Here is a 27676-nt window from a genome sequence, read left to right on the forward strand (position 1 = left end):
CAGCTCTGTGATGACCTGGCGACTTGTCCAGGGTGTACCCCGCCTCTCGCCCATAGTCAGGTGGGATAGGCTCCAGCTTGCCTGCGACCCTGTAGAACAGGATAAAGCGGCTAGAGATAATGAGATGAGAATGTTTAGGATGACTAATTATTAGTCTGGCTATTCTGACTGTTCACATTTTCTTCAAGTTCATGTTCAAAGCTAGTCCTTGCACATCATTTTTATCAGTCAATTCACTGTTAATTGGAGTATTTATTGTGCAAATGCTCTGTCAAAAATGCAACCCAAAACCACCTAATAATCAGCTTTTCATTTTACCCGTTTCCCAGCTTTTCTTGAAATAGAAATTTCACAAAGTATTTTAAAGAAGCACAAGACAATGCAACCATTTTCACTATCAAAAAGTTACAGAAAAACACAGACATATCTACACTGGTACCATTCAATAAAGACACTGATAGCTGTTGGCATGTTCCTTTCCTATTTAATCTATTTTTAAAAAACCCACTGATTAAGTAAGACAGACAATGAAATGCATGAAAAAATGAACATATTTGAAATAGTAACTGGGTATTTTTGATAGTTATGAACATGAAAACTAAATTAACAAAATAACTAGGGTTTTTTTTTAGAAGAAAAACCCACTTCATCCACTTGTAAAGCTATGACAGAAAGAATCTAAACAAATGGTCATCATTCTTCTGTGTTTACCTTGCCATTAGCTTGTTAGCCCTCTGATTGGCCTCACTGATGCGAGAAACGTTGGTCACAGCCTACAGAAAGACAAAGACTGGAATCTGTTGAATGTTGCTTGTTTGACTGAACAATTATCCAAATGATACAGTCTCTTCTGAAAGCATTGGAATGACAAGGCCAATTCTTTTGTTGTTAGTATACACTGAAGACATTTGGGTTTAAGATCAAAATATGAAACAATAGATCAGAATGTCAGCTTTCATTTCCTGACATTTACATCAAGATGTGTTGAACAACTTGGAACATGGCACCTTTTGTTTTTCAAATGATCAAAAATATTAGAACATGACTGTCAGGTGTTCCCTGTTCGAATGACTGTTGAAACAATTAATAGCTCTAAATGCCTGCCCTTGGTTTGAACCCTGGGTTTTGCCTGTGGTGATTGCATTTTTTGTTAAAAAGGATAAACCAATATGAAGACCAGATAGCTGTTTATGAGAGGAAAAACAAGCCATTTTTAAGCTGAGAAAAGAGGAAAAAATTATCAGTCATTGCATAAGCACTGGGTATAGTCAATACAACAATTTATAATGTCCTGAAAAAGAAAGAAAATCACTGGTGTACCAACAGCCAGACATCAAACAGGTCAGCCAAGGAAAGTCCAAAAACAAGTTAGAAGTTAGTGGCAGCACCAACATCCCCCAGAGGGCAGGGATGAAGGTATCACAATCCACCATTTGAGGAAAATTGAGAGCAAAAATATACAGGCCAAACCACAAAGTGCAAATCACTCAGCTGACCTTCTGATTCTTCCTGCAGACATGAAGTCATAAAGAAATACAGAGAAAAAAATAATATAAAGCTCAAAGTGTGGAGGAAAAAAAAGGATCTACTCATGATCCAAAACATACAAGCTTATTGGTCAAGCACAGTGGAGGTAATCTCATGACTTGGACTTGCATGGCTACTTCTGGAATGGACTCACTAATCATTATTAATGATGGAACTCATGATGGTAAAAGCAGAATTAAATTCAGGAGACTACAGAAACATTCTGTCTACCAATTTAAAGAGAAATGCATCCAATCTAATTGGGATTAAACGGGCAGTGGTGGCTCAACGGTTAAGACTCTAGGTTACTGATTAGAAGATCAGGGTTTCTGTCCCCAGCACCACCAAACTGCTACTGTTGGGCCCTTGAGTAAGGCCCTTAACCTTTTCTGCTCCATGGATGCCATATCATGGCTGAACTGTGCTCTGACCCCAACCTCCTAACAAGCTGGGATATGCAAAGGAAAGAATTTCACTGTGCTGTAATGCATATGTGACAAATAAAGGCTTCTTCTTCTGCAGCAAGACCATGACCGAAAATAGACCGCCAGCATAAAGTGGAAGGTTTTAGCCTAGACAAGTCAATCACCTGACCTCAAAACAAAAACAACTGAAAGAAGCTGCAGTACAAACCTGGGAAAGCAATCACAAAAGAAGAATGCAACAATTTGGTGATGTCACCAGTTTGATGCAGCTGCTTCAAGCAAGGGACATGCAGCCAAATATGAAGTGTTATTTACGTTAAGTCTACCTGTTCCGATATTTTTGCTCACCTAACGTTTCATGATCTGCCACATTCTAAGTTGTTTAACACATCAAGATGTCAATAAGTAAGAAAAGCTGAAATTCTGATCTGTTGTCTCATTCATCTTTCGATCTCAAATGCAAATATATTCATGGTATAGCATAAATAATAGAACTGGCCTTGCTGTTCCAATACACTTGGAGGAGGCTTTATATATAATAAAGGAAAACAAAATACAGACCTTAGACTGAATGCGTTCAATCTGTACATTCTGAGTACCAATTTCATTGCCCATGTCAAGTGCCATGCTTCTCAAATTGCCAAGGATGCTGCCTACTTGGGCCAGGTTCTCCTCCATCTCATCCTCCCGAGCATCATTTGTCACCCTGGTGGACACACCCACAAAATCACTGATGGCTGTTCTGTAATTTATTACAGGCAGTAAAAAACAAAATGTATACTATTTGTCATTTTAAGAAAAGTAATATTTAAGGACCTTCTGATGTATCCACCACTCATTGTCATTTTCTCTCGCTCATCCACAATGCGCGATGAAGGCTGACTAGATACCACTACATCCTGATTATTACCCCACACCTTCTTATAGGCCTCACTCGCTTCAAAGTTCTTCAGCCTGGAAAGTTCCACAAGGGAAGACAGTAAAACATCCATATATCCATCATATTACTAAAACTGGAACATTACTAAAATATTTTCATAACAAGAAAGTTCACAAGCTTAATTTTTCTAATGCATGGAAAATATCTAAAAAAAATATTTAGATCACAGAGATGATTCAGTGTTTCATATTTATACAAAAAGGTACCGTATATGTAGTTTGCTCTCACAGACATTTGCCATCAGGCAGATCCTCAACTAGGTAGACTTTTGCTTTTTGACATGGTGCACAAGAATGGAAGCATTTCTATGGTGTATGTCTAATGGAAGTAGCCATTAGAAGATGGGTAAACTGTGGCCATGATGCAATGCACATGGTCAGTAGCAATACTCAAATAAGCTGTGGCATTCAAGTGTTGATTGTTTGGTATTAACAGGCCCAAAATGTGCCTTCACCTCCATCAGCCTGGACTGTTGACAAGGCAGGTTGGGTCCATGGATTCATGCTGTTGGTGCCAAATTCTGACCCTACCATCTGTGTGCCTCAGCAGAAATCAAGATTTATCAGACAAGGATATGTTTTCCCAGTCTTCAACTGTCTGGTTTTGGTGAGCCTGTGCCCACCTCAGCTTTCTGTTCTTGTCTGATGTGTAACCTGATGTTGTAGTCCATCTGCCTAACTTTCGACATGATGTGCATCCTGAGATGCATTTCTGCACACCAGAATGGTACAGAGTGGTTATCTGAGTTACTGTAGCCTGTCAGCTCAAACCAGTCTGGTCATTCTCTGGTGACCTTGCTCATGAATAAGGTGCTTCAGTCCACAGAACAGCTGCTCACTGGACGTTTTTTCCTTATTGAATCATTCGGAGTAAATTCTAGAGACTGTTGTGCTTGAAAATCCCAGGAGATCAGCAGTTATAGAAATACTCAAATTAGTCCGTCTGGCAACAATCATGCCAAAGTCAAAATCACTGAGATCACATTTTTTCCTGAAGCTGCTGACCTGTAGCTGCATGATTTGCTGGCCTGTATCTGCTGATTAGATAACTGCATAGATGACTAGGTATATAGGTGTTAATAATAAAGTGCTCACTGAGTGTATATTGGGTATGATAGAACACAGATTTTCATTCTTTGCTGAAATCATTAGACATTGCCTGGGTCAGTAGGGCACCCATTGTTATGTAAAGAGCATAATTTTAAGAAGATTTAATCTGCCATTCATAACTGATTCGTGTTTTGCATTTGTACTTTGTTTATAAGATATCAAAAGAATTATTAATTAATTAAACATCAGTTGTAACTATAATAAGCTCAACCTATTGGACATGACTCATCAATAAACTCCTTGCAGGGGAAATCTTTCCTTACATACAGAGATGAGGGGTAAAATATTCCTGATTAAATACGAGTACAGGAGCCCTCCCAACAGCACATACTTATCACATGAGCACAGGCCACAACATTTGCCAAGGTCTGTGAGATTTTTCTCAGCTTCCCTCATATCCTGATTGATCTGGTCCAGCCCCTCTTCGATCCGTTCTAGTTGTTCTGGAATACAGAGTTTTGCTTTATTATCAGACAGACACCATCTCATTTGAATGGGAGAGATTTAAAGAACATGAGAATGTGTACATTTCCATATGTACGTATTTCTGAATGTATCTACAGCAGGTCCAAGAAGAATGAGGGCAGTCAATGATTTCACATTTAAACAGAAAAAGCTGTTGTAGCAATGCAAGAACAAACCTTTTAAATAAAAATAAAAAAATAAAAGGAACCTTTGTCCAATTTTGTGTTTGTGGAATAAAATGTTCTCTTGGGATATGGTCAGCTTTACAATTATTGTGAGATTGCACAAAGGGGTACCAATAATTGTGACGTGGTTTTGTTGAAAAAAAAATTTAATCAAGGTTTTTAATTTTCTTAGAATAAATTTACTTCAAATAAAGAGGTTAGATTTCCTGTTCAGTATGAGATTATACTAATTAACCACAAACTTTTTCTTCTGCAAGGATGCCAATGATTTTGGAGCTGACTATATAGCCATTTACAAAATCTGAAAGAGTCAAGTTTTAGTTGAAATCATTAAAAAAAAAACACCAACCTGTTCTGTTACTTCTGGGATGCATTGTATTTTTGAATGATCACAACTGATAATGTAAGGAAAGTGTGTTTGTAAAGACATGTGAAACAGAAATAAATCACTGTCATTACCGCCTTGTTCATCTAGCATGACCAATGTCCTGATCCCTGCATCTTTGCTCTGTTGAATACAGAAATCAACATAAAGCCACATTAATCAATACAATATATTTTCTTACATTAACAGAAGGCTATTAATTGACAGTAAATGGTGACAGGGATGTTAAGAACACAATATGATTTAATATAGTGTTGTTTTATCCATTAGTATAATAATGTGCGTGTGCCTTTATATAGACATCACAGGTGCATTTGGCCAAACAGCCTGTACAAATGAGCCGTTTTATAGGAAACAAAGACGATGAACCATTGCCCATTCAGTTCTATTATGACAACGTGTCTCAATACATAAAATGACATTTCAGAGGCATGATAATAAACCTTGATTACACACAGGAGGGAAATGCTGTTTTACACCACCTTCATTTTCTGTTCACTGAATATAGTAAGCTGAGCTTCCTGTGAGTGTTGAGATGCTTCAGAAAAAGGTTTGTGGTGATGACAAAAATAAACATCATCAGTAAGAAAGGTACCATCATATAGGTGACAGTAGGTACAGTGTGACGATTAATGAATTAGTCCCTCACCTCCTCTAACAGAAGCTTCATGTTTCTGGTGATCTCGAGTGACTAACAGAGACAGGAGAGAAATGAGAAACTGAGTCTACTTAAAATTAATAGTGAAGACTGACAATGTACAGTGATGCTTGGAAGTTTGTGAACCCTTTAGAATTTTCTATATTTCTGCATAAATATGACCTAAAACATCATCAGATTTTCACACAAGTCCTAAAAGTAGATAAAGAGAACCCAGTTAAACAAACGAGACAAAAATATTATACTTGGTCATTTATTTATTGAGGAAAAATGATCCAATATTACATATCTGTGAGTGGCAAAAGTATGTGAACCTTTGCTTTCAGTATCTGGTGTGACCCCCTTGTGCAGCAATAACTGCAACTAAACGTTTCCTGTAACTGTTGATCAGTCCTGCACACCAGCTTGGAGGAATTTTAGCCCATTCCTCCGTACAGAACAGCTTCAACTCTGGGATGCTGGTGGGTTTCCTCACATGAACTGCTCGCTTCAGGTCCTTCCACAACATTTCCATTGGATTAAGGTCAGGACTTTGACTTGGCCATTCCAAAACATCAACTTTATTCTTTAACCATTCTTTGGTAGAATGACTTGTGTGCTTAGGATCGTTGTCTTGCTGCATGACCCACCTTCTCTTGAGATGCAGTTCATGGACAGATGTCCTGACATTTTCCTTTAGAATTCGCTGGTATAATTCAGAATTCATTGTTCCATCAATGATGGCAAGCTGTCCTGGCCCAGATGCAGCAAAACAGGCCCAAACCATGATACTACCACCACCATGTTTCACAGATGGGATAAGGTTCTTATGCTGGAATGCAGTGTTTTCCTTTCTCCAAACATAACGCTTCTCATTTAAACCAAAAAGTTCTATTTTGGTCTCCTCCATCCAAAAAACATTTTTCCAATAGCCTTCTGGCTTGTCCACGTGATCTTTAGCAAACCGCAGACGAGCAGCAATGCTCTTTTTGGAGAGCAGTGGCTTTCTCCTTGCAACCCTGCCATGCACAACACTGTTGAGTGTTCGCCTGATGGTGGATTCATGAACATTGGCTAAATGTTAATGTGAGAGAGGCCTTCAGTTGCTTAGAAGTTACCCTGGGGTCCTTTGTGACCTCACTGACTATTACACGCCTTGTTCTTGGAGTGATCTTTGTTGGTCGACCACTCCTGGGGAGGGTAACAATGGTCTTGGATTTCCTCCATTTGTATACATTCTGTCTGACTGTGGATTGGTGGAGTCCAAACTCTTTAGAGATAGTTTTGTAACCTTTTCCAGCCTGATGAGCATCAACAATGCTTTTTCTGAGGTCCTCAGAAATCTTTGTTCATGCCATGATACACTTCCACAAACATGTGTTGTGAAGATCAGACTTTGATAGATCCCTGTTCTTTAAATAAAACAGAGTGCCCACTCACACCTGATTTCAATCAATGGGATGACAAACACCTGACTAATTTCACCTTCAAATTAACTGCTAATCCTAGAGGTTCACATACTTTTGCCACTCACAGATATGTAATATTGGATCATTTTCTTCAATAAATAAATGACCAAGTATAATATTTTTGTCTCATTTGTTTAACTGGGTTCTCTTTATCTACTTTTAGGACTTGTGTGAAAGTCTGATGTTGTTTTAGGTTATATTTATGCAGAAATATAGAGAATTCTAAAGGGTTCACAAATTTCCAAGCACCACTGTAAAATTAATATTGATTTGAAAATGGTTTTATTAATTTCATGGAAACCATGTTCACAAGTTCATACAGGAGATGACAGGGTCTGTCATATTCCCTGCTGAGCAGGGACAAGATCAGACTGGTAGTAATCTTTACTTAATGGAGCATTAAAGGGGATGTAATTTCTGCTACATTAGTCAAATATACACTAATGAATTAACCATATATTGACACAGTGGGGGAAATAATTGTTGGACACATCAACTATTTCTATTAAACACATTTTCAGTGCAGCTATTCACATAAAATTTTGAGCAGATATCGGTATTAACACAACGAATGAATGAATTTATTTATTTCGAACATGTATAAAAATGTATGTAACTATTTGTACATATAAAAGAAAGAAAACAAGAAATTAAAAAAATAAATAAAATAAAGAGCTAAGACATTACAAAACACCGCACATTGTTCGAAAAAGGAGTGGGAAGAAGTACAATACTTTTTTAATTTCCCACCCCTTTTTAACTACCCCGAAATCCAAACTACATTAATACACCTATAAAAATGTATACCATATATACACACTTCATGAATATCTATATAAACATATAATTACAAAAATAAATATATACTACATACCATATATACACTTCATAAATATCTATATAAATATATAACTACAAAAAAAAATTATATATATATATATATATATATATATATATATATATATATATACACACATACACACACACACACACAATATACCATATATACACTTCATAAATATCTATTATAAATATATAATTACAAAAATAAATATCTACTACATACCTACCCCTGTAAATATAAATATATAAACTATCCCCATAAATAAATATACAATAAAACTATACAGAAAAGGAAATCATAATATTCCAATCCATAAAAGAGTTATGTGCAATAAAGTGGAATGACACAGGAAGAAGTCTTGAACACAGTAAGAAACCCAGCTGATTACACTAATTAGTTCTCCTACCTGTGCAAACTAGAATCAGCTGGGTTAGTACATGTTGGTAGGTTAGCACTTCCACTCTTTGAAAAAGGGGAACTCCTCTCTGAATGCAAGTAAACAAATCATTTGACACCAAGCTGTCATGCAAGAAACATCGCATGATCCGTATAGGCAAAGAGCTCTTCCAAGACCTTCACAACTAGATTGTTGAGCAGCATAACAATGGCCTTGCACAGGAGCTCCTCACAAGATTTCTGTCTGGGCAGTCAGAATGTTAGTCAAAAGAGAAAACCACTGCAACTTAAACCCAACAGAAAATTTATACAATGAATTGAAGGTCATGATACGCAAATTCATTTAAAGACTGTTTGTGTAGAAGAATGAGCCAAATCTCCCACATGAACACAGAGATTAGTTTCTTCATAAAGGAAGTATCTTGAAGTTGTCATTGCAAACAAAAACTTCTCCACAAAGTATTAAATTAATTTCAGTTAGCTTGTTAACTACAGTACTTTTTTCCTGTATCATTCCACTTTATTGCACATAACTTTTCTTATGGATTGTAATATTACAATTTCTTTTTCTATGTGGTTTTATTGTGTAAATACCAATGTCTAGTCAACATTTCATGTGAATAGCTACACTGAAAATATGTTTAATAGAAAAATGGTTGATGTGTCAAATACTTACAGTATTTCCCCCATTGTATCACAATAACATTCATAAATATTTCACTATGGTAAGTTTATCACACTGATCATGCAAAATGCCAAGACATGCAGCACCTTCTCCATGATGTGATAACACACTAGAAAACACCTTTCTTGAATCAGTTTGTCAACATTATTATGGTGAAATTTCCCTATTCCTGCTGGCATTACCTCATCGGTCACCTGGTTGACTCTCCTGTGGAGCTCCGTTACCTCAGATCTATGGGGGCACTCAGCAGCCATCTTAGGCTTCGTGCTACAGTGAAAATAAGTACAAGGGAAGAACAGTTATTCAAAGAGGGACCTTCACAGTGGTTCAGACTGGGAAGTGTAATTGGCCTCTTAGAATGGAGGAGAGCACAGGATACTTGATAAACTCAATGCTTAAGTAAATAAGTCACCAGCAGGTCTAAACCTACTGCAGTGTCTGACTCTATTACAAACAGCAAGACGACTGCCTCCCACTGCAGTTGTCATTTATTAATTGCAGGGTAAACAATGATGTTGAAGAACCACGAAAGGATCAAGCATGGCAACAACCTTTAATAATCTAAAAACAAAAGTGTTGTTGAAAGAGTGTACGGTATTTAAGCAGCCAAAAGAAAACAAAGGGAAGTCAAGAGAGAATATGCTAAATAAAGTCTCTACTCTAGAGAACATTTGTTGCACACATTTGAGGATATACATATTTATATTTATCATATTTTATATTGTTATAAAGAAAGGAATGACTAAATTGGCATGATAATACCCAGTGAGCTGCTAACTTCCTGACCAAAGAATTTCTTTGAATTATATGATCTCACTGAGCTCAAAGCTCATCACATAAAGATGTGTAACATCAGTGCATTTAGTCTAAAATTAAAAACAGTCCACCTCATTCAGTTAAGAACATATACAGACCAGGCTGTATTACATAAGCAAGTGCAAACAGAGGAGCCGGAGAAGCTGTTTCTGAATGCAGGTATAATTACTTCATAATTACAGACTATGCTTTTACCAAGGCAACGTGCTAGGAGGCGGACTTTGTGTTCAAAAGGGCTGTTTATATATGCTTCACCCAGCAGTGATCTAAATACTTTTGTTTTGCCTCATATTCATCGTTTCATTCAAATCCAGTGTACCATAAACAAGTTATATATATATATATATATATATATATAGATAGATAGATAGATAGATAGATAGATAGATAGATAGATAGATAGATAGAGGGGTGGCACAGTGGTGTAGTGGTTATGGTTAGCGCTGTCGCCTCACAACAAGAAGGTCCGGGTTCGAGCCCCGTGGCCGACAAGGGCCTTTCTGTGCGGAGTTTGCATGTTCTCCCCGTGTCCGCATGGGTTTCCTCCGGGTGCTCCGGTTTCCCCCACAGTCCAAAGACATGCAGGTTAGGTTAACTGGTGACTCTAAATTGACCGTAGGTGTGAATGTGAATGGTTGTCTGTGTCTGTCAGCCCTGTGATGACCTGGCGACTTGTCCAGGGTGTACCCTGCCTTTTGCCCGTAGTCAGCTGGGATAGGTTCCAGCTTGCCTGCGACCCTGTAGAACAGGATAAAGCAGCTAGAGATAATGAGACGAGATATATCAGACACATCATTGATTGTATTGTTAAAAATATAAAGTTGAAAAGCTGTATCTGCTTTGATCTAGAAATCCAAAGTTTTATGGCTCAAGGTTGAAGTTTGATTGAAGGGAATTCTTAATGAATTTAATTCTTAATTAAAAAGTTATTAATTACAATTTGAGGACATTTATTATAAAAAAAATCATGAATATAATTGTGAATGACTGATTCAGCTCTGTCAACATGAGACTTCTCAGTAATGTATGTATCCAAATAAGTTTATTTTAAAATAATATTTTTAAAAATGTCTGTAAAAAAGTGTCTGTTCCATATTATGGACATATGATCTACAGGGCTTTGAAATTTCTGCTAAAAAATTGTATCTATACAAATTTTGATCTCTACAAATATTGAAAATGTATGCATCTGATGAACAACTGACAGTCTAGCTGACCCACAGTTCTAAGGTCCATGGTTTAATGCTAAACTCAGGTTATTGTCTGTGCTAGGTTTTCCATGTTCTCCTTTATCTGCATGGATTTCCATGTACATCCATAAGACGTGTCAGTAGGTGGATTGGTGACGTTTGCCTTTTATTAGCAGCAATCTAGCCAGCTGACTGTGATGATTGGTGTACATTTTCCTCCTCAAACAGTGATTCATATAGTCAGTTTGATTTAATGAGTGAATATGTCTGTATATTGATTGATCTAAAGCAAATACTTACGTTTGTATGCACTGTATATACAGTACAACTTATTTACACAGAAGAAGTGCTACTTTGTTTATTTCTAATGTTGTGCACAGCCATAGTGATTTGAATTACGTTGTAACTCTGTAAACAGGGAAGGAACTTGTAGTTAAAAGAGACTACCATGAGTAGATGAGTTGAAATTTCAAGTTGAGAGGTGTTCTTTGCCTTTAATAGGTTGGCGGTAGAGAAGTGCAAGTTGCAAATTTGAGTCAAATGCAGCATAAATTGCTCCAAGGTGTAAATCAGTGAATGGTGCCTTGCAATGGACTGGAATGTTGTTCAGGAAGTCCTGGGATAGGTTCCAGATCCAGTGGAGTCCTGACCAGAATAAAGCTGTTACTTAAAAGAAAAATAATACCCCTTTTTAAAATAGTTATGAAGATAGATTTTGATATTAACTACTCATTCATGCAAATAATTAAAAATAAGGAGTTCACACAACCAAGACATCCATCTCTGAACATCAGTTTCGATGCAGAATGGACAATTTCATGGATGCTGCCATTGAAAATATTTTAACCGCTCAGAAAAATCCCCCCGATCATTTCCGGCAATGTTCCGACCTCATTTGCGTGCAAAACACGGAAGGTCCGCATAGCGAGTAAGACTTAAAGCTGCCCCTGGCTGGAGATTATTTCATATAAACTTTTAATGAAAAAAAAAAAAAAAAAAAAACTTTGAAATTCCCTTTCTCTAACAAAAAAGTGGAGGGGGAAAGATAATACTTATGTTGCTGATAAACAGCGAGGGAAGAGTGAACAGCTGATATACTCCTACGTGACTGAATGGGGGGAGGCAACTTTTCATATTTATAGCCCCGGTACAAGTAGTGCTGCCGTGACAGCCTCATTCTGCAGACTGTAACCTTGCTAGACTACCTACAAACAGATCTGCATACAATCCGACTTCCCTAAATCTGTCGAAGAGGCAAGTGAGCGAGTTTTTCCACGTTCCTGACAGCATAAACATTCATCAGCATGCTCAGCATGCTCTTGACTCATTCATGAAAAACTTCAAGATGTTACCAGGCTAGCTTACCGTAATTACCAAAGTAGACAGTCCAACCCCTGTGGCAACACAGAAAGAGGATAAACAAACACTGCTTTACTATACAGGATTTATGTGAACATTACAGAAGGATACACTTGTATGGAAAAAGGCGATGTGCAAATGGGCAAAAACAGCACATTCACAGCTTGTGTGCTTGGAACATTTTGAAGAAAATTGTTTCACTCAAAAAAAAAATAACACGGTCGCCTCACAGCAAGAAGGTTCCAGGTTCGAACCCAGCGGCTGGCGAGGGCCTTTGTGTGTGGAGTTTGCATGTTCTCCCCATGTCTGCAAGGGTTTCCTCTGGGTGCTCTGGTTTCCCCCACAATCCAAAGACATGCAGTTAGGTTGACGTGGGGTGGCCTTGGGCTGAGGTATCCTTGAGCAAGGTACCTGACCCCTGACTGCTCCCCAGGAGCTTTGGTGTGGCTGCCCACTGCTCTGAGTGTGTGCGCGCGTGTGTTCACTGCTTCAGATGGGTTAAATGCAGAGGATGAATGTCACTGTGCTTGAAGTGTGCATGTGACGAATAATAAAGGTTTCTTTTTTCTTTCTTTTCAACTCGGATGCACTGGCATTAGGAATACTGTACAAGCCAGCGCTGAATCCAGATGCGGTTCCCACAGTCTTCGGCCAAAAAGCAGACAAGACAAACAAGACAACACGGTCAGTAGTCTGCAACAGAGAAGTTCAAAGGGTAAGAAAACACTTATGGCTTCCCTAAGTTTTTATTAAGCATACAGTACCAGTCAAAAGTTTGGAAACACCTTCAAATTTGATGTTTTTTTTCCCCTACATTATAGAACAATACTGAACTCATCAAAACTATGAAATAACAGATGGAACATATGGAATTATATGGTAAACAAAAAAAAAAAAAAAAAAAAAGAGTGTTAAACATGTTTCATCTTTTAGATTCTTCAAAGTCGTCACTATTTACCTTGATAACAGCTTTGCACACTATTGACATTACCTGAACCAACTTCATGAGGTAGTCGCCTGGAATGCTTCTCAATTAACAGGTGTGTCTTGTCAAATGCATTAAGAAGACAAGAAATTCCATTTTTGACACAATCAATCAGTAAAGAGTAAATAATACAGTAAATAGCCCTGTTCAACAACTGTAGTAATCCATATTATGTCAAGAACCACTCAACTAAGTAAAGAGAAATAACAGTCAGTCAGTCATTACTTTAAGACACGAAGTGTCTTTTAGTTCATTAAAATAAAGAAAAAAACATCGAATTTGAAGGTATTTCCAAACTTTTGACTGGTACTGTATGTTATTTTGAGTTCCTTTGGGCATAAACGTAATAATTGCTGATGCAGCTAACCAGCTTGATATTTGTTGTATGATGGAGGTCATGTTTTGATTTAGTGTTGTCAAAAAAGCCTCGGTAATGACTAATTAAAACAACTATAAAATATTGCTCACTTGTGTGTAACTAATTGATATGGCAATGCTTGTTTTTCATGATCATCATCGTTATTCGTGTCATTGTCTGAAATACTCGAGGAAATCAGTGGAGAAATGTCACTGGCGCTGTGGTCCATTTTGTCGAATATGGCAGTGCATTTTAAATGACGTCACACGTTACGGAAACCATTCAGTTTTTAGGTATACAGGAATTTGTTTGTGGAATAACCGACCTCGATCAGTGCAATCTAGTCAAACGTGAGAATTAAACAGTTTTTATGGAGTAAATTCCAAACCCAGTTTTATGATGTGTATATAACCAATTTTTCATCATTTTGGTGCTATTTCTGTCATCTAGTTGTACTCCGTGATAATTACAGTTAGTATATATTTTTTGTTTATGACCATCATTGTGGGCAGCGTGGTGGTGTAGTGGTTAGCGCTGTCGCCTCACAGCAAGAAGGTCCGGGTTCGAGCCCCGTGGCCAGCGAGGGCCTTTCTGTGCGGAGTTTGCATGTTGTCCGCGTGGGTTTCCCCCACAGTCCAAAGACATGCAGGTTAGGTTAACTGGTGACTCCAAGTTGACCGTAGGTGTGAATGTGAATGGTTGTCTGTGTCTGTCAGCCCTGCAATGACCTGGCGACTTGTCCAGGGTGTACCCCGCCTTTCGCCCATAGTCAGCTGGGATAGGCTCCAGCTTGCCTGCAACCCTGTAGAATAGGATAAAGCGGCTACAGATAATGAGATGAGACCATCATTGTTTATACAACGGTCAATTTATTATTGTCTCATACATTTTATCGTTTCCTGCTGTCAAGAGGACCACATTGGAAATAAGTGTATTTTATACTTTGTGTTATCCTCGGTAATATTTATACTGCATCTTTTACATGTATGAATTTTACCAACTAAAATCCATACCATACCAGCAGCTCGGGTGTTTCCGGCAATAGTTCTGCCTTTTTCCGTACAAGTGCATCCTCCTGGAATGTTCACATGAATCCTGTATAGTAAAGAGGTGTTTGTTTACCCTCTTTCTGCGTTGCTGCAGGGGTTGGACTATATTACGGTAATTATGGTAGGCTAGCCTGGTGACGTCTTGATTAGGTTTTTAAGCATGCTAGGCCTTAAACTGAATGCTTCCAAGTTTGAGATATTATCCTTACACAAGTGTGATGATACTAATATAAGCAATATTCCTATTTAAAAAAAAAACAAACAAACAAACAAAAAAAACCACACAGTTAAATATTTAGGAATTCAGATAACCAAGGATCCTAAAGATAGACTGCACTTAAACTTTACAGGAAAAATGGCTAAAACAAAAAAACATTCTTGATTGCAAAGAGATTTAAGTATGTTTGGCAGAATTCTTTTGTCCAAGGGGGATGGACTCATTTTGTATACCCCGCCCTCTCATTATCCATGACTGATAAAACATTAAAGGAGATTCACAAAATCTTTCTGGATTTTTTCTGGAAAAATAAACCTCACAAGCTTAAGAAAGAGGTGCTCACAAAGTAGAGCCAAAGGAGGCTTAGACTTTTTGGACTTCACTGACATGATTAACTCCTAGCGGATTGGATGGATTAAGATGCCTTGTTCAGTCCAAATCCCTATGGTTTTTCATCCCCAATCATATATTTAACTAGACTGGTGGTCTCTCCTTTGTTCTTAAATGTAACTATGCTCCTACAAAACTACCCATTATGATATCTAAATTTCACCAGCAATGTCTTCTTGCCTGGAAATTGTGTTTCATTCATAATATGCTTATTTGAAACAATGCAGATATTACAATTAAAAATAAATCCCGATTTTACCCCAGATGGTTTGAAAATGGCATTCATAATGTTATTGCTTTGAGAGATCTGGCTCTATATTGACTTCTGAACAATTTGTGACGCCATGGCCTCCCAGTCCCATTTAGGGAGTTTAATTTATTAATTAAAGCCATCCCTAAGATATTAATCCAACTAATTAAAAGTCACCTCTCTTCTGGTTTGCCTACTAGCAGTGCAACACAACTTTTATTGAATGGGATTAATGTGGTAGACAGAAAATGTGACAAACATGTTCGCCAGATCTTTCAGGTCAGAAAAAGAATTGCAGCATGGGGGAAATTTTATTGGAGATCTCGGATTCAGGATATTAATTGGAAAAAAGCGTGGCTTTTACCTAACAAATACTGCATTACAAATAAAGTGAAGGAAGTTCATTTTAAGAGTCTTCACAAAATTTACCCTATTAAATGTTCTCATCTCATTATCTGTAGCCGCTTTATCCTGTTCTACAGGTTCGCAGGCAAGCTGGAGCCTATCCCAGCTGACTACAGGCGAAAGGCAGGGTACACCCTGGACAAGTCGCCAGGTCATCGCAGGGCTGACAGACAACCATTCACACTCACATTCACACCTACGGTCAATTTAGAGTCACCAGTTAACCTAACCTGCATGTCTTTGGACTGTGGGGGAAACCGGAGCACCCGGAGGAAACCCACGCGGACACAGGGAGAACATGCAAACTCTGCACAGAAAGGCCCTCGCCGGCCACGGGGCTCGAACCCGGACCTTCTTGCTGTGAGGCGACAGCGCGAACCACTACATCACTGTGCCGCCCCTATTAAAATATGTTACCTTAGCTAAATATACAGACATAAGCACTGATTGTTCTTTTTGTGGGGACATGGACGAACCATTGCTACACCTTTTTTTGAATGTGAAATGACCAAAAAAAAATGTATCAGTGATCTAAACAATCATCTCTTTAGCCATCTCGAGACACCGTACTCCCTTAGTGATAAAGATTTTATTTTTTATTATAAAAATCCCACAAAATCACTGGAATATGTAGTGAACTTATTTTGCAGACAAAATTTTCCCTTCATTTAAAAAACAAAACACCACAGCCTTCCTTCTGTAAGTTTATTTTGGAGTTAGACTCACTCCTCAACTCCCTCCATGTTGTTAAAAAAAAAAAAAAAAAAAAACCACACACACAAAACACAGGCTACTGTGCCTGTTCCACACAGTCCTAAAAAGATAACTGCATTTCCTCGGTTTTGTTTGCTTTTCCCCCTTATATCTATAAATTGTAATTATGTATTATTGTGCCGTTGCTGTGTCATTCTTGTGGTGTTGTTTTATGTTGGTGTTGTGATATGCATCAATTAAAAAAAAAAATGCTAAGCATGCTAACGAGTAGTATAACAGTTTCAGCCTCATTTTACAGGTAAAGAGTTTGGGTTTGTCCATAAATCAGGGTTGCATCTCATTAATCCACTATTTCAGATGTATAGTGGAAATAAAACAAAACTGTCACCTTAGTAGACTTTTCGTTTTGCCCCTTCAGAACTGAAGAGCAACGCTCAACCTTGCACCCAAATGACGTCATGCATCGCCCTTCCAACAGGCAACATGGCAGCCTACTGGTGGCATTAGAGCAATGATACAAAACATGCTCACAACTTTCTCATAAATGGTCAAACATGCCTGAAACTTTTCTTACAGGCTGTCAATATTACAAGCTACCAATCCATGCATGTATTTACATTTTCTATTCTATGAATGAATCTATAATGTATAAACAAATGCCTTGGTTTGCAATGGCCGTGATAGGCAGAGGCATTTTAAAAACCTCAGAAACACTCATGTACCTAATATTTAGTGTATATACAGATATGTACAATCTCTGTTACTTTAACTGTGGCATGATTGTTGGTCCCAGATCGAATGGTTTGAGGATGTCAAACTGTTAATCGCCTAGGAATTTTAAGCACAACAGTCTCTAGAGTTTACACAGAATGGTGCAAAACAAACACCCATACCTTTTCAGATGTGTATTATTTGTATTCTCTTGCATGTGTTGTCTTGCACTCCCCCCTTACCTTAGACCTCATATCATTTGAATATTGTCAAACTATTTAATTATTCATGCAATGAGACACTTTGTTCAATTTCAAACATCACATCCATAAAATTGAAATTGCCTTAATGTCACTACATTAGAGGGGTCGACCGATAATCGGCCTGGCCGATATATCGGGCCGATATTCTGCATTTTTAGGGTTATCGGTATCGGCCATAATTTCCACCAATATGCTGATAACATGCCTTTTTGCAGCCATTTCGTTCCTAACGCGATTGTCACTGCACATCCTTTCCTGCACTTGCCTCTCTGAGTTCAAGAACACGGTCCCGCCCACCACAACCTCGGATTTGTTTGGCACAAGAGATATAGCCAATCAACACACGTAGCTAACCGCTGTGAACTGTTTCAAGGCGGCCGTACGGGCACTCGGGCAGAAGCAGATCCCACTTCAAGGTAAGGACACGCTGCTTTTGCCGCAATAAGTCACAAACACACAAGTTGCAAAAGCACAACATTATATGTTTACATTCTTCATCTACTACTTGTTAAAATTGTCCATTTGCATCTGTGTAGCCAGGCAAACTTAGCTTACGGAAGGAAGCACTTGAATTAGCCTACAACCAACTAGTCTCGCTGAAACTACATGTAATGTTGTCCATAGTAAGCAGTCCCCAGCATAACGCAGGCTGCAGTCATTTTGAAATCCCCGTCTGGAAACGTTGTGAATGTGTCAGTAGTTCTACTCGAACAGCAGAATGACAGACATACAGAGAGGTGGTCAAGAGAAGACGAAATAAAACGTAGTGTTTGTGTTCTGTTGGCTAGCGCAAGCCTACTGGCTATTTGTTATGGTGATGAGTAAACTTCATGACGTGACTCGTGCTCAAAAAGCGCACTGCATTTGTATATGTTGGGTAACTTTATAAAGCGCTATTTGAACATTTAAACACGCCAGGTGTGATATGGTGCTAGTAGGCTATGTTTGTCAGGACGCTTGTTGTGGGCTCAGTAATTAATAGAGTGCTTCGAGATCAGCGCGCACCCGGCGGTGGCCATATTGGAAGTCAAAGCGCGCTGTGTCAGTGCATTGTTGTTGTCCAGCGAAGCAAAAAGGGGTGACAATGCCGAATACGTGTGTCATTGTTGGCTGTAGTAGCCGGGGGAAAAGGGTGGCAAAAGCTTCTACAGACTCCCTAAAGTCGTGACTAACCAGGGAATTGCAGTACAGGAGAAAAGCGAGCGGAGGAGACGACAGTGGCTGGCTGCCATTAACCGATCAAATTTAGGACAACTTGACTGTATCCGGATTTGTTCTGATCACTTTGTGACAAGTAGGTTAATATTGTCTTGAATTTCATAGTTACTAAAATAGTTATTTTAATTTCATAGTTACCAGTAGCATCCAGTATGCTGGCTGTTGTGTGACCGTCGTTCGTTCTTTCCCTCAGTCTCGTGGCCGCTTCAACATAAAACAACAGGGAAGCAACATGGGAGCAACATTCCCCAAGTCCAGCAATGCAGTTGCAATGTGCACACAAAATAGCATGTCTCTTGTCAACTATTATCCAGGGGTGAAGACTAGGCTGGGATAGACTCTGCGAGTGTAACACTTTCCCTCTGATCACTTTTGTCTCTCCGTCTTCAGCAGTAAACACCGACACATCGCGGACCCAACCGGACACAAATCTATCGTATGCTTCCATGCTCTTGTAGTTCTGGAAATCCTTTAGTTCACAAAATGGACTTGGGTGAAACACTAGATAGTTCACAAGATCTATGTATGTTAAATGCGGCAACAAGCTGGGGTCAGCTTTCCATTCCTTCTCACTAACAGTGTATGGCACTGGCGGCTCGTTAATAGGGGCGATTTGGGCGACGCACTCCCAAACAGGGAGGGAGATTTTTTTTTTTTTAAATCACTCCTACTACCACAGCAACATTAATGTCATTGTCCAATCAGGCTAAGGTCGCGCCTGGTGTAGCCACGCCCTTTTGGGGCGATTTCTGTCAGGTTCAGATTTGCCCCAAACTCTCCCATTGACAGTAATGGTACGTACATTTTTTTCGAAAATCATGCTCCCAATGCATTTTCTATTAGGTTTTATGTGCTAGCACAAGCAGCGTGCTTACGTCATACGCCTGTTGCACCGCGCAAGTGTTGCCAGATTGGACGTTTTTAAGTGCATTTTAGCAGGTTTTGAACATAATTTTGGGCTGGAAAACGCAACTTGCGCGGGAAATGTGTTAACATTCTATGAAGATGGCAAGTGTTGAGTGCAACAATACGATAGCGTCTCTGAAAGAAGTTCCCTTTAGTCGTCGTACCAATGAGGAGAAAACGGCAATCAAACAGCTAGAACCTCCTAGACCGAATTTAAACATCAAGCAAGTGTCTACGAAGGGGGAGAAGACCTACTCAAGAGGTTTTAACAAGAACTGGTACCACCGGAAAACTTGGCTAGCTGGCTGTGATGTAGTCAATGCTCTTTTTTGCTACCCTTGCGTTCTCTTCCACCCTGGAAGCAGCACAGCAGACGGTACAGTGATATCTGAATTTACTAGGCAAAAGTTTTTGTGTGTGTGTGTGTGTGTGTGTGTGTGTTACCAATGGAAGTTGTATGGCAGTTTAACATTGCCATGTTTTTGTTTTACCAATGGCAGTTTAACATTGCCATGCTTGGAATATTTCAGTAGCCTCAAGTTCTCTCTGACTTGGTGTAAATTAAGCATATTTTCAGTTTTTATATATTGTACAGTATGTGTTCATTGGAGCCAGCAGCACCTTACCTTTTTTCCAACTTAAGCCAAGTTGCACTGACTACAAAACCTTGTGTAACCTTGTGTGTACATAGCTAAATAACTAAAGCCTTTTGTGTTCATTGACATGCTTGTAATACTTTAAATTTCCTTTTAAGGCATGGCTTTCTGGAGGAATTCTTGGGAAAAAAAACTGCAGAATTTTAGAATTTGTTGTTAAAATGGTGCAATTCCATATAAAAAAAAACAACAACAACAACAACAACACATAAGCTGCACATGTTTGTTTGATGGTTATGCTTTTCTTCATCTTTTTCAAAACTTAAACAAACACTTGTTTTGGATTTATATCCTGCCACTTTAATTGAATTCTTTAGAATGAAGAAATTAGAATATGTTTATAATTAAGAATTTGTGTCTACTTATTACAGAATACTGGAAAAATATGAGAAAATAAATGAGTAATGTAATATTAATTGATTGTGATGCCAAATGTTTTGCTTTGAAGGCTTCACAATGGATCTTCCTTAGTTTTAGCCTGGCAAGCCAGACTAAATGTGAATATTTGCCACTCGTAGGCAAAAATATTTTTGGCCGCTAGGCGGGTGGGTCTAGTTTACTAGGCTACCTTAGTTTGCCACCTTTAACTTGTTCAGTGTTGCCACCTAGTGGAGAGAAGAGATATTGTCGAAATTGATATCTGAATTTACCAGGCAAAAACAAGTTCGGCCAATTGATTTGCTACCTAGGTCAATTTACTTCAGTCCTGTGGACATTTATGGTCCGTGTAGACATAACGGGGGAAAATTGCCCCCCCTGAAAACAAATTCAGGAGCCGCCACTGGTGTATGGATCTACATTCCCAATGAAACGTACCTTCTAGCATAACGCTCCCGTACCTGCTTATCCAAACTTTCACAGTAGTGCTCCATCACTTCAGATATCTAAATTCTTTAAAAAAATCCAAGCTTTAAAGCCCTCTAACGCGGAAACGAATCGGTGAATGTGTACTCTATGATGGGGACTCTATGAGCGCTCTGGAGCGAGTGACTTCCAAGATGGCCGCGCACGCGCAGTGTTACTATTTTTAGCATCATCTCGGGGCCCTCTATTGTGTCATGGATGCACACTTGCTTGGATAAACGGTAATGAACGAAATATATCAATTAAACTCTTGACTTAAATGTTCTTATGCTGCTTCACATTGCGCTGTAATGCACTCCACTAGTATTTATAATTCCTGCGCAAGTGATTCTCCTCGCTATCGCTTCTGATTCGGAAAGCTATATACTCTTAAAGGAGCAGCCGCTCCTTTTAACATGCAGAGCAACTGCTTCCTTCACTACAATATAATCCTCCTAAATTGGGAATATTAGGCTTGGGCATTAAAAGCATTAGAATGTAGATGGTTACTTGTTAAGTTGTTACATAATAGGGAGTGATAGCCTACTTTGTTTGATTTTACTTTTTTAAAAAATGCTGCAGGCAGCTCCCTACACTTGATTTGTTATTTAAAAACTACTTGAAGTTGGTAAGTCTTACTTAGTTCTTAGTGTAGAAGAATCCAGAGTGTATTTTCATTTATTTTCCACTGAAAATGGTGAGCTGTAATATAGTAGGGAGTGATTTTTTTATTGGTGAATATTTTATTATTTTTTCTCATTTTATTCTAACTAATGTTTGACTTTATTGTACAAATGCTGCTGGCATCTCCCTGCACAAAATTTCATGTTCAATTTTACAATTAAACATACATTTCATGGATATGAAGGTCTGTGTCAGTGTGTGCTATGTTTAATTTCATGTGAATTATAATGTTTACATTTATCGGTTATCGGCATCCCAATTCCATAATAATCGGTATCGGCCCTGAAAAAAAAAACATATTGGTCGATCCCTACTACATTATGATGCAATGTAGCTATGATATGTTAGGTATCCATGAATCCATCCATCCAGGGGGAAGCTGAAGCCAATCCCAGCTGACTTCGAGCGAGAGGCAGGGTACACCCTGGGCAGGTGAGACAAACAAACAACAACTCACACTTACACCTACCGTATGGGCAATTTAGAGTAGCCTGTTGACCTAATCCACATGTCTTTGGAAGAAAACTGGAGCACCCAGAGGAAACCCACACAGGCATGAGGAAAACGTGCAAACTCCACACAGAAAAGATCCAGGCAGCCGTGAAGTTTGAACCCAGAACCTTTTTGCTGTGAAGCAACAGTGCTAACCATTGCACCACCATGCTGACCCAGGTATTCATATAAAACTTATTAATTAATAAAACTTGAAACATTAGTTAATAAAAATTATTTCTGATACCCTATGTAAGGCAGGTATGTAAAAACTGGACATTTATACTTCTGGACATTTTTATATCCTGCTTTCTCCTCATACAAAAACCATCTTCACAGTAAAGTATAGTGGTGGTAGTATCAGGCTGAGAGTTAGCCTTGGTCTCCTGGCTGCTTCTCTGACTATTACCTGTTCACAGAGTCAGTGATTTTGGTGGATGACCTCCTCCAGGCAGGACTGAGGTTATGCCATATTCTGTCCATTTTTAATAATGGTATAATGGTGCTCCATGTAATGTTTGTGATGTAATAATTTAACAAAAAAAAAAGTTTGTGATCATTTTTATAACCAAACCAATTTCCAGAACATTGCCCTGGACATTGCTTCAGTTTTAATAGCTCATTGGCTATGATGCTGTTTATGTACACTGCACTGCCCCCCAAAAAACTTGCACACTTATTTGGTTGGACCACCTTTAGCTTTGATTTCAGCATGCATTTGCCATGGCATGGTTTTGGTAAACTTATGCAATGTCACAACATTTATTTCAGTACAGAGTTGTATTAATTTTTTCACTGAGATCTTGTGTTGAGGATGGGAGAGTCAAATCACTGTGTAAAGTCTTCTCCAGCACATCCCAAAGATTCTCAGGGAGGTTAAGGTTGGGACTCTGTGGTGGCCAATTCATGTGTGAAAATGATTCCTCAGGCTACCTGACCCACTCTTTCAAAATCTGAGCCCCAATTTTATACCTGTGCCATCAGGGAAGAAAAAAAAATGCATTGATGTGATAGCCTGTCATTCAGTACATTCAGGTCATCAGCTGACTTCATTTTATTGCCACATAATGTTGCTGAGCCTCGACCTGACCAACTGAAGCAACCAGATTATAACACTGCCTCCAGAGGCTTGTACAGTGGCCTCTATGCATGATGGATGCATCACTTCATGAGCTTTCCTTCTTACCCTGACACACTCGTCACTCAGGAAAAGGGTAAATCTGAACTTATCAAACCACATGATCTTTTTCCATTGCTCCAGCATCCAGTCTTTATGCTCCTCAGTAAATCGAAGCCTTTTCTCCTGATTAGTCTCACTAACAAGTGGTTTTCTTATGGCCACACAGCTGTTTAGTACTAATCCTGCAAGTTCTCATCATATTGTGCATGTGGAAAATGTTCTTACTTTCACCATTAAACACAGCTGTGAGATCTCCTGTTGATTTTCTCTCTCTCATATCTATCACACACGATTCAACTTCAAGCATTTAGATGATCTCGGATCATGGTCTGTCAGGATCTTTTTCCAATCATATTTGTTCCATGAAGTTGATGGTTCACCACTATCCTTCCAGGTACTTTTGCACCATTCCTTCACTGCCTTATCTTTTTCTCTTTATATATTTTGCTGCTGTAACAATGTACATTTCCCCTTGTGGGATAATAAAAGGCTATCTTTAATATGTTGAACAGCTCTTTGACAAATTCCAGTCATTTCAGCAAACTCCTTAGCTGTTTTCTTTGCTTGATGCAGGCCAATAAGTTGACCCTTCTGAAACACAGTGACATTTTCCATGAGCACAGGATACGTCTTCCGACATGTTTGTTGAAAAAATGAGAAGCTACTTACTGCATCAATTAGGGGTTAAAAAAAAAAAAAATCGTTGCCAGCTGAAACACAATCATTGCAGTAGTTTTCCAATCAAATGCTATTATATATTTGCTTTTTTCAATCCAAATGACGACTTTTTTTGGCTGTGCAGTGTATATTCTCAAACAAAATCTCAGTCCTCTCAGTGGTGCTTGAAAGTTTGTGAACCCTTTAGAATTTTCTATATTTCTGCATAAATGACCTAAAACAATCAGATTTTCACCCAAGTCCTAAAAGTAGATAAAGAGAACCCAGTTAAACATATTAGACAAAAAAAAATTATACTTGGTCATTTATTTATTGAGGAAAATGATCCAATAGTACATATCTGTGAGTGGCAAAAGTATGTGAACCTTTGCTTTCAGTATCTGGTGTGATCTCCTTGTGCAGTAATAACTAGAACTAAACTTTTCCGGTAACTGTTGATCAGTCCTGCACACCGGCTTGGAGGAATTTTAGCCCATTCCTCTGTACAGAACAGCTTCAACTCTGGGATGTTGGTGGGTTTCCTCACATGAACTGCTCACTTCAGGTCCTTCCACAACATTTCCATTGGATTAAGGTCAGGACTTTGACTTGGCCATTCCAAAACATTAACTTTATTCTTCTTTAACCATTCTTTGGAAGAATGACTTGTGTGCTTAGGGTTGTTGTCTTACTGCATGACCCACCTTCTCTTGAGATGCAGTTCATGGACAGATGTCCTGACATTTTCCTTTAGAATTCGCTGGTATAATTCAAAATTCATTGTTCCATCAATGATGGCAAGCTGTCCTGGCCCAGATGCAGCAAAACAGGCCCAAACCATGATACTAACACCACCATGTTTCACAGATGGGATAAGGTTCTTATGCTGGAATGCAGGGTTTTCCTTTCTCCAAACATAACGCTTCTCATTTAAACCAAAAAGTTCTATTTTGGTCTCATCCATCCAAAAAAAAATTTTTCCCCAACAGCCTTCTGGCTTGTCCACGTGATCTTTAGGAAACTGCAGACGAGCAACAATGTTCTTTTTGGAGAGCAGTGACTTTCTCCTTGCAACCCTGCCATGCACACCACTGTTGTTCAGTGTTCTCCTGATGGTTGACTCAAGAACATTAGCCAATGTGAGAGAGGCCTTCAGTTGCTTAGAAGTTACCCTGGGGTCCTATGTGACCTCACCGACTATTATACACCTTGCTCTTGGAGTGATCTTTGTTGGTCGACCACTCCTGGGGAGGGTAACAATGGTCTTGAATTTCCTCCATTTGTACACAATCTGTGACTGTGGTTTGGTGGAGTCCAAACTCTTTAGAGATGGTTTTGTAACCTTTTCCAGCCTGATGAGCATCAACAATGCTTTTTCTGAGGTCCTCAGAAATCTCCTTTGTTCATGCCATGATACACTTCCACAAACATAAGTTATGAAGATCAGACTTTGATAGATCCCTGTTCTTTAAATAAAACAGGGTGCCCACTCACACCTGATTGTCATCCCATTGATTGAAAACACTTGGCTCCAATTTTACCTTCAAATTAACTGCTAATTCTAGAGGTTCACATACTTTTGCCACTCACAGATATGTACTATTGGATCATTTTCCTTAATAAATAAATGACCAAGTATAATATCTTTGTCTCATTTGTTGAACTGGGTTCTCTTTATTTAGTTTTAGAACTTGTGTGAAAATCTGATGTTTTAGGTCATATTTATGCAGAAATCTAGAAAATTCTCATGGGCTCAAACTTTCAAGCACCACTGTTTGTTGATCAAGTGATGCTTTAATTGCATACAGGTTGGCATTCAACTAATTACACCATCTCAGATCTCAGCTGGATGCAGATGCACCAGAACTAATTTAGAAGTTTCACAGCAATGATGGGGTGCATAGTTATGCAATCACAATTTTCATGCTTTTTATTTACAAGCAATTTAGCAAACTATATTGTTTAGGTTTGAGTTATTTAATAGATTCAAAACAGATAACCTCAAGCCCATTTCATTTCCAGGATGTAATATTGTAAAATATTAAAAGGGTTCAAGGGGTCTAAATACTTGTGCAAGGCACTGCATTATTAATAAACTGCAATAAATATAAAGCTCTCAATGTTCTATTCAAGACAATATGAACAAGTGTGGTTAGATCAAACCTCTCTCCTGTGCACTGGGATTTCTGCTAATACCGGTACGTATCCATTAGCTATATGGCAATGTGGTGAATTGATTATACCTCGTTATGGTACACACCCATCATCCAGGAGACATATCTTTACCACAAATACCCGAGAGGAAAGGGCAAGGCGGTATTCCTGTGAGTGTTCAGCATTCCCCATGGCATAACATCTCACTGTATTATTTAACAGGCTGACTTGCACACGACTTGAAAGTCAGCGAGACTTTTAACAACGCTTGATCAAACGGTTTTAGTAGCTAAAGACGATGACGTCATAGACTTTTGTGAAAAGTTGTTACAGAATTACGACGAAGAACGCAACTATCAGTGATCCAGGATCAACCGTGACATCTACAGGAGCTGGGATCACTATGCTGCACACCTGCATGTCTTGGGAGATATGTATCCATCAAAGCTTTTGAGACAAACTAAAAAAAAAAAACCTTCTCCAATCAGAGAAAACCAACTCACACGACCATCTGCGGCTTCATATTCGCCGCTTATCCAATTAGCGGGCAATTTCCAGGCTGCACATTAGAAAGAAAATAATTTTATATTTTGCGTCGACAACTTTTAGAAAGAAATTAAAGGCTTACCTCGGCTGGAAACGTGAAGATTGTGCCCTTTCTCTTCCAGTTTACTCAGAGTACAAAGCAGCTGCTTTGTTAAGCGCCTACGACACCTGTGTTTGCTCTGTGATGTGATTTGTAATATCAGCAGCTGGTTTTCTGCTTCTCAGGTAACTCTAAGCCCCGCCCACTTGTCGGGCCATTCTCCTATTGGCTGTTGTGTTCATCCGCTAACGCTACAATTGGCTGATGACGTGTCAGTTACTGGGCCTGATGGGTTTGACTGCTTTTTTTTTCTTTTCTCGGCAGGAGGAGAAATAGCCGTGTGCAGTCAACATGAATCTACAATTCGTGCTTAAATAATATATTCACTAAACACTCAGGTATTGTCTGTAGAGCATCCACAATTCGCTCAGAAAGTACGAGGCTGGAGGCAAACGGTAAGTTATTATTAAAAGGGAAATCCTTTTTGAAATGATTTAATTTGTTACGTTATTAATCTCGTCTTGTG

At 38.7% G+C, this 27676-nt stretch overlaps 1 protein-coding gene across 2 annotated transcripts; it reads right to left on the reverse strand.

Moving 5' to 3' along the window:
* Positions 1 to 577: 577 nt before the first annotated feature.
* zgc:101731 (SNARE_SNAP25N and SNARE_SNAP23C domain-containing protein) lies at positions 578 to 27284 on the reverse strand. Of its 2 annotated transcripts, none has more exons than XM_060898084.1 (8): positions 27193 to 27284; positions 9250 to 9334; positions 5686 to 5727; positions 5111 to 5159; positions 4333 to 4444; positions 2769 to 2906; positions 2514 to 2658; positions 578 to 773 (listed from the first exon to the last, which is right to left on the reverse strand). In XM_060898084.1, exons 2-8 carry the CDS (start codon positions 9319 to 9321, stop codon positions 708 to 710), a joined length of 624 nt encoding a protein of 207 aa, XP_060754067.1. In that variant the 5' UTR covers positions 9322 to 9334; positions 27193 to 27284; the 3' UTR covers positions 578 to 707. The 2 variants fall into 2 exon arrangements, with proteins under 2 accessions (XP_060754067.1, XP_060754068.1); XM_060898085.1 differs by having other exon boundaries at positions 691 to 747.
* Between the last annotated feature and the right edge of the window lie 392 nt (positions 27285 to 27676).

This window comes from Neoarius graeffei, chromosome 17 (genome assembly GCF_027579695.1).
Source record: "Neoarius graeffei isolate fNeoGra1 chromosome 17, fNeoGra1.pri, whole genome shotgun sequence".
In the NCBI taxonomy this organism is placed as follows: domain Eukaryota; kingdom Metazoa; phylum Chordata; class Actinopteri; order Siluriformes; family Ariidae; genus Neoarius; species Neoarius graeffei.

Coding starts and splice junctions, on each gene's coding strand:
- zgc:101731 (XM_060898084.1), bottom strand. CDS start 9,321: ATGGCTGCTGAGTGCCCCCATAGATCTGAGGTAACGGAGCTCCACAGG. Junction 5,160..5,685: donor TGAAGCTTCTGTTAGAGGAG/GTGAGGGACTAA, acceptor TGTATTCAACAG/AGCAAAGATGCAGGGATCAG. Junction 774..2,513: donor TTGAACGCATTCAGTCTAAG/GTCTGTATTTTG, acceptor GTCTTTCTGTAG/GCTGTGACCAACGTTTCTCG.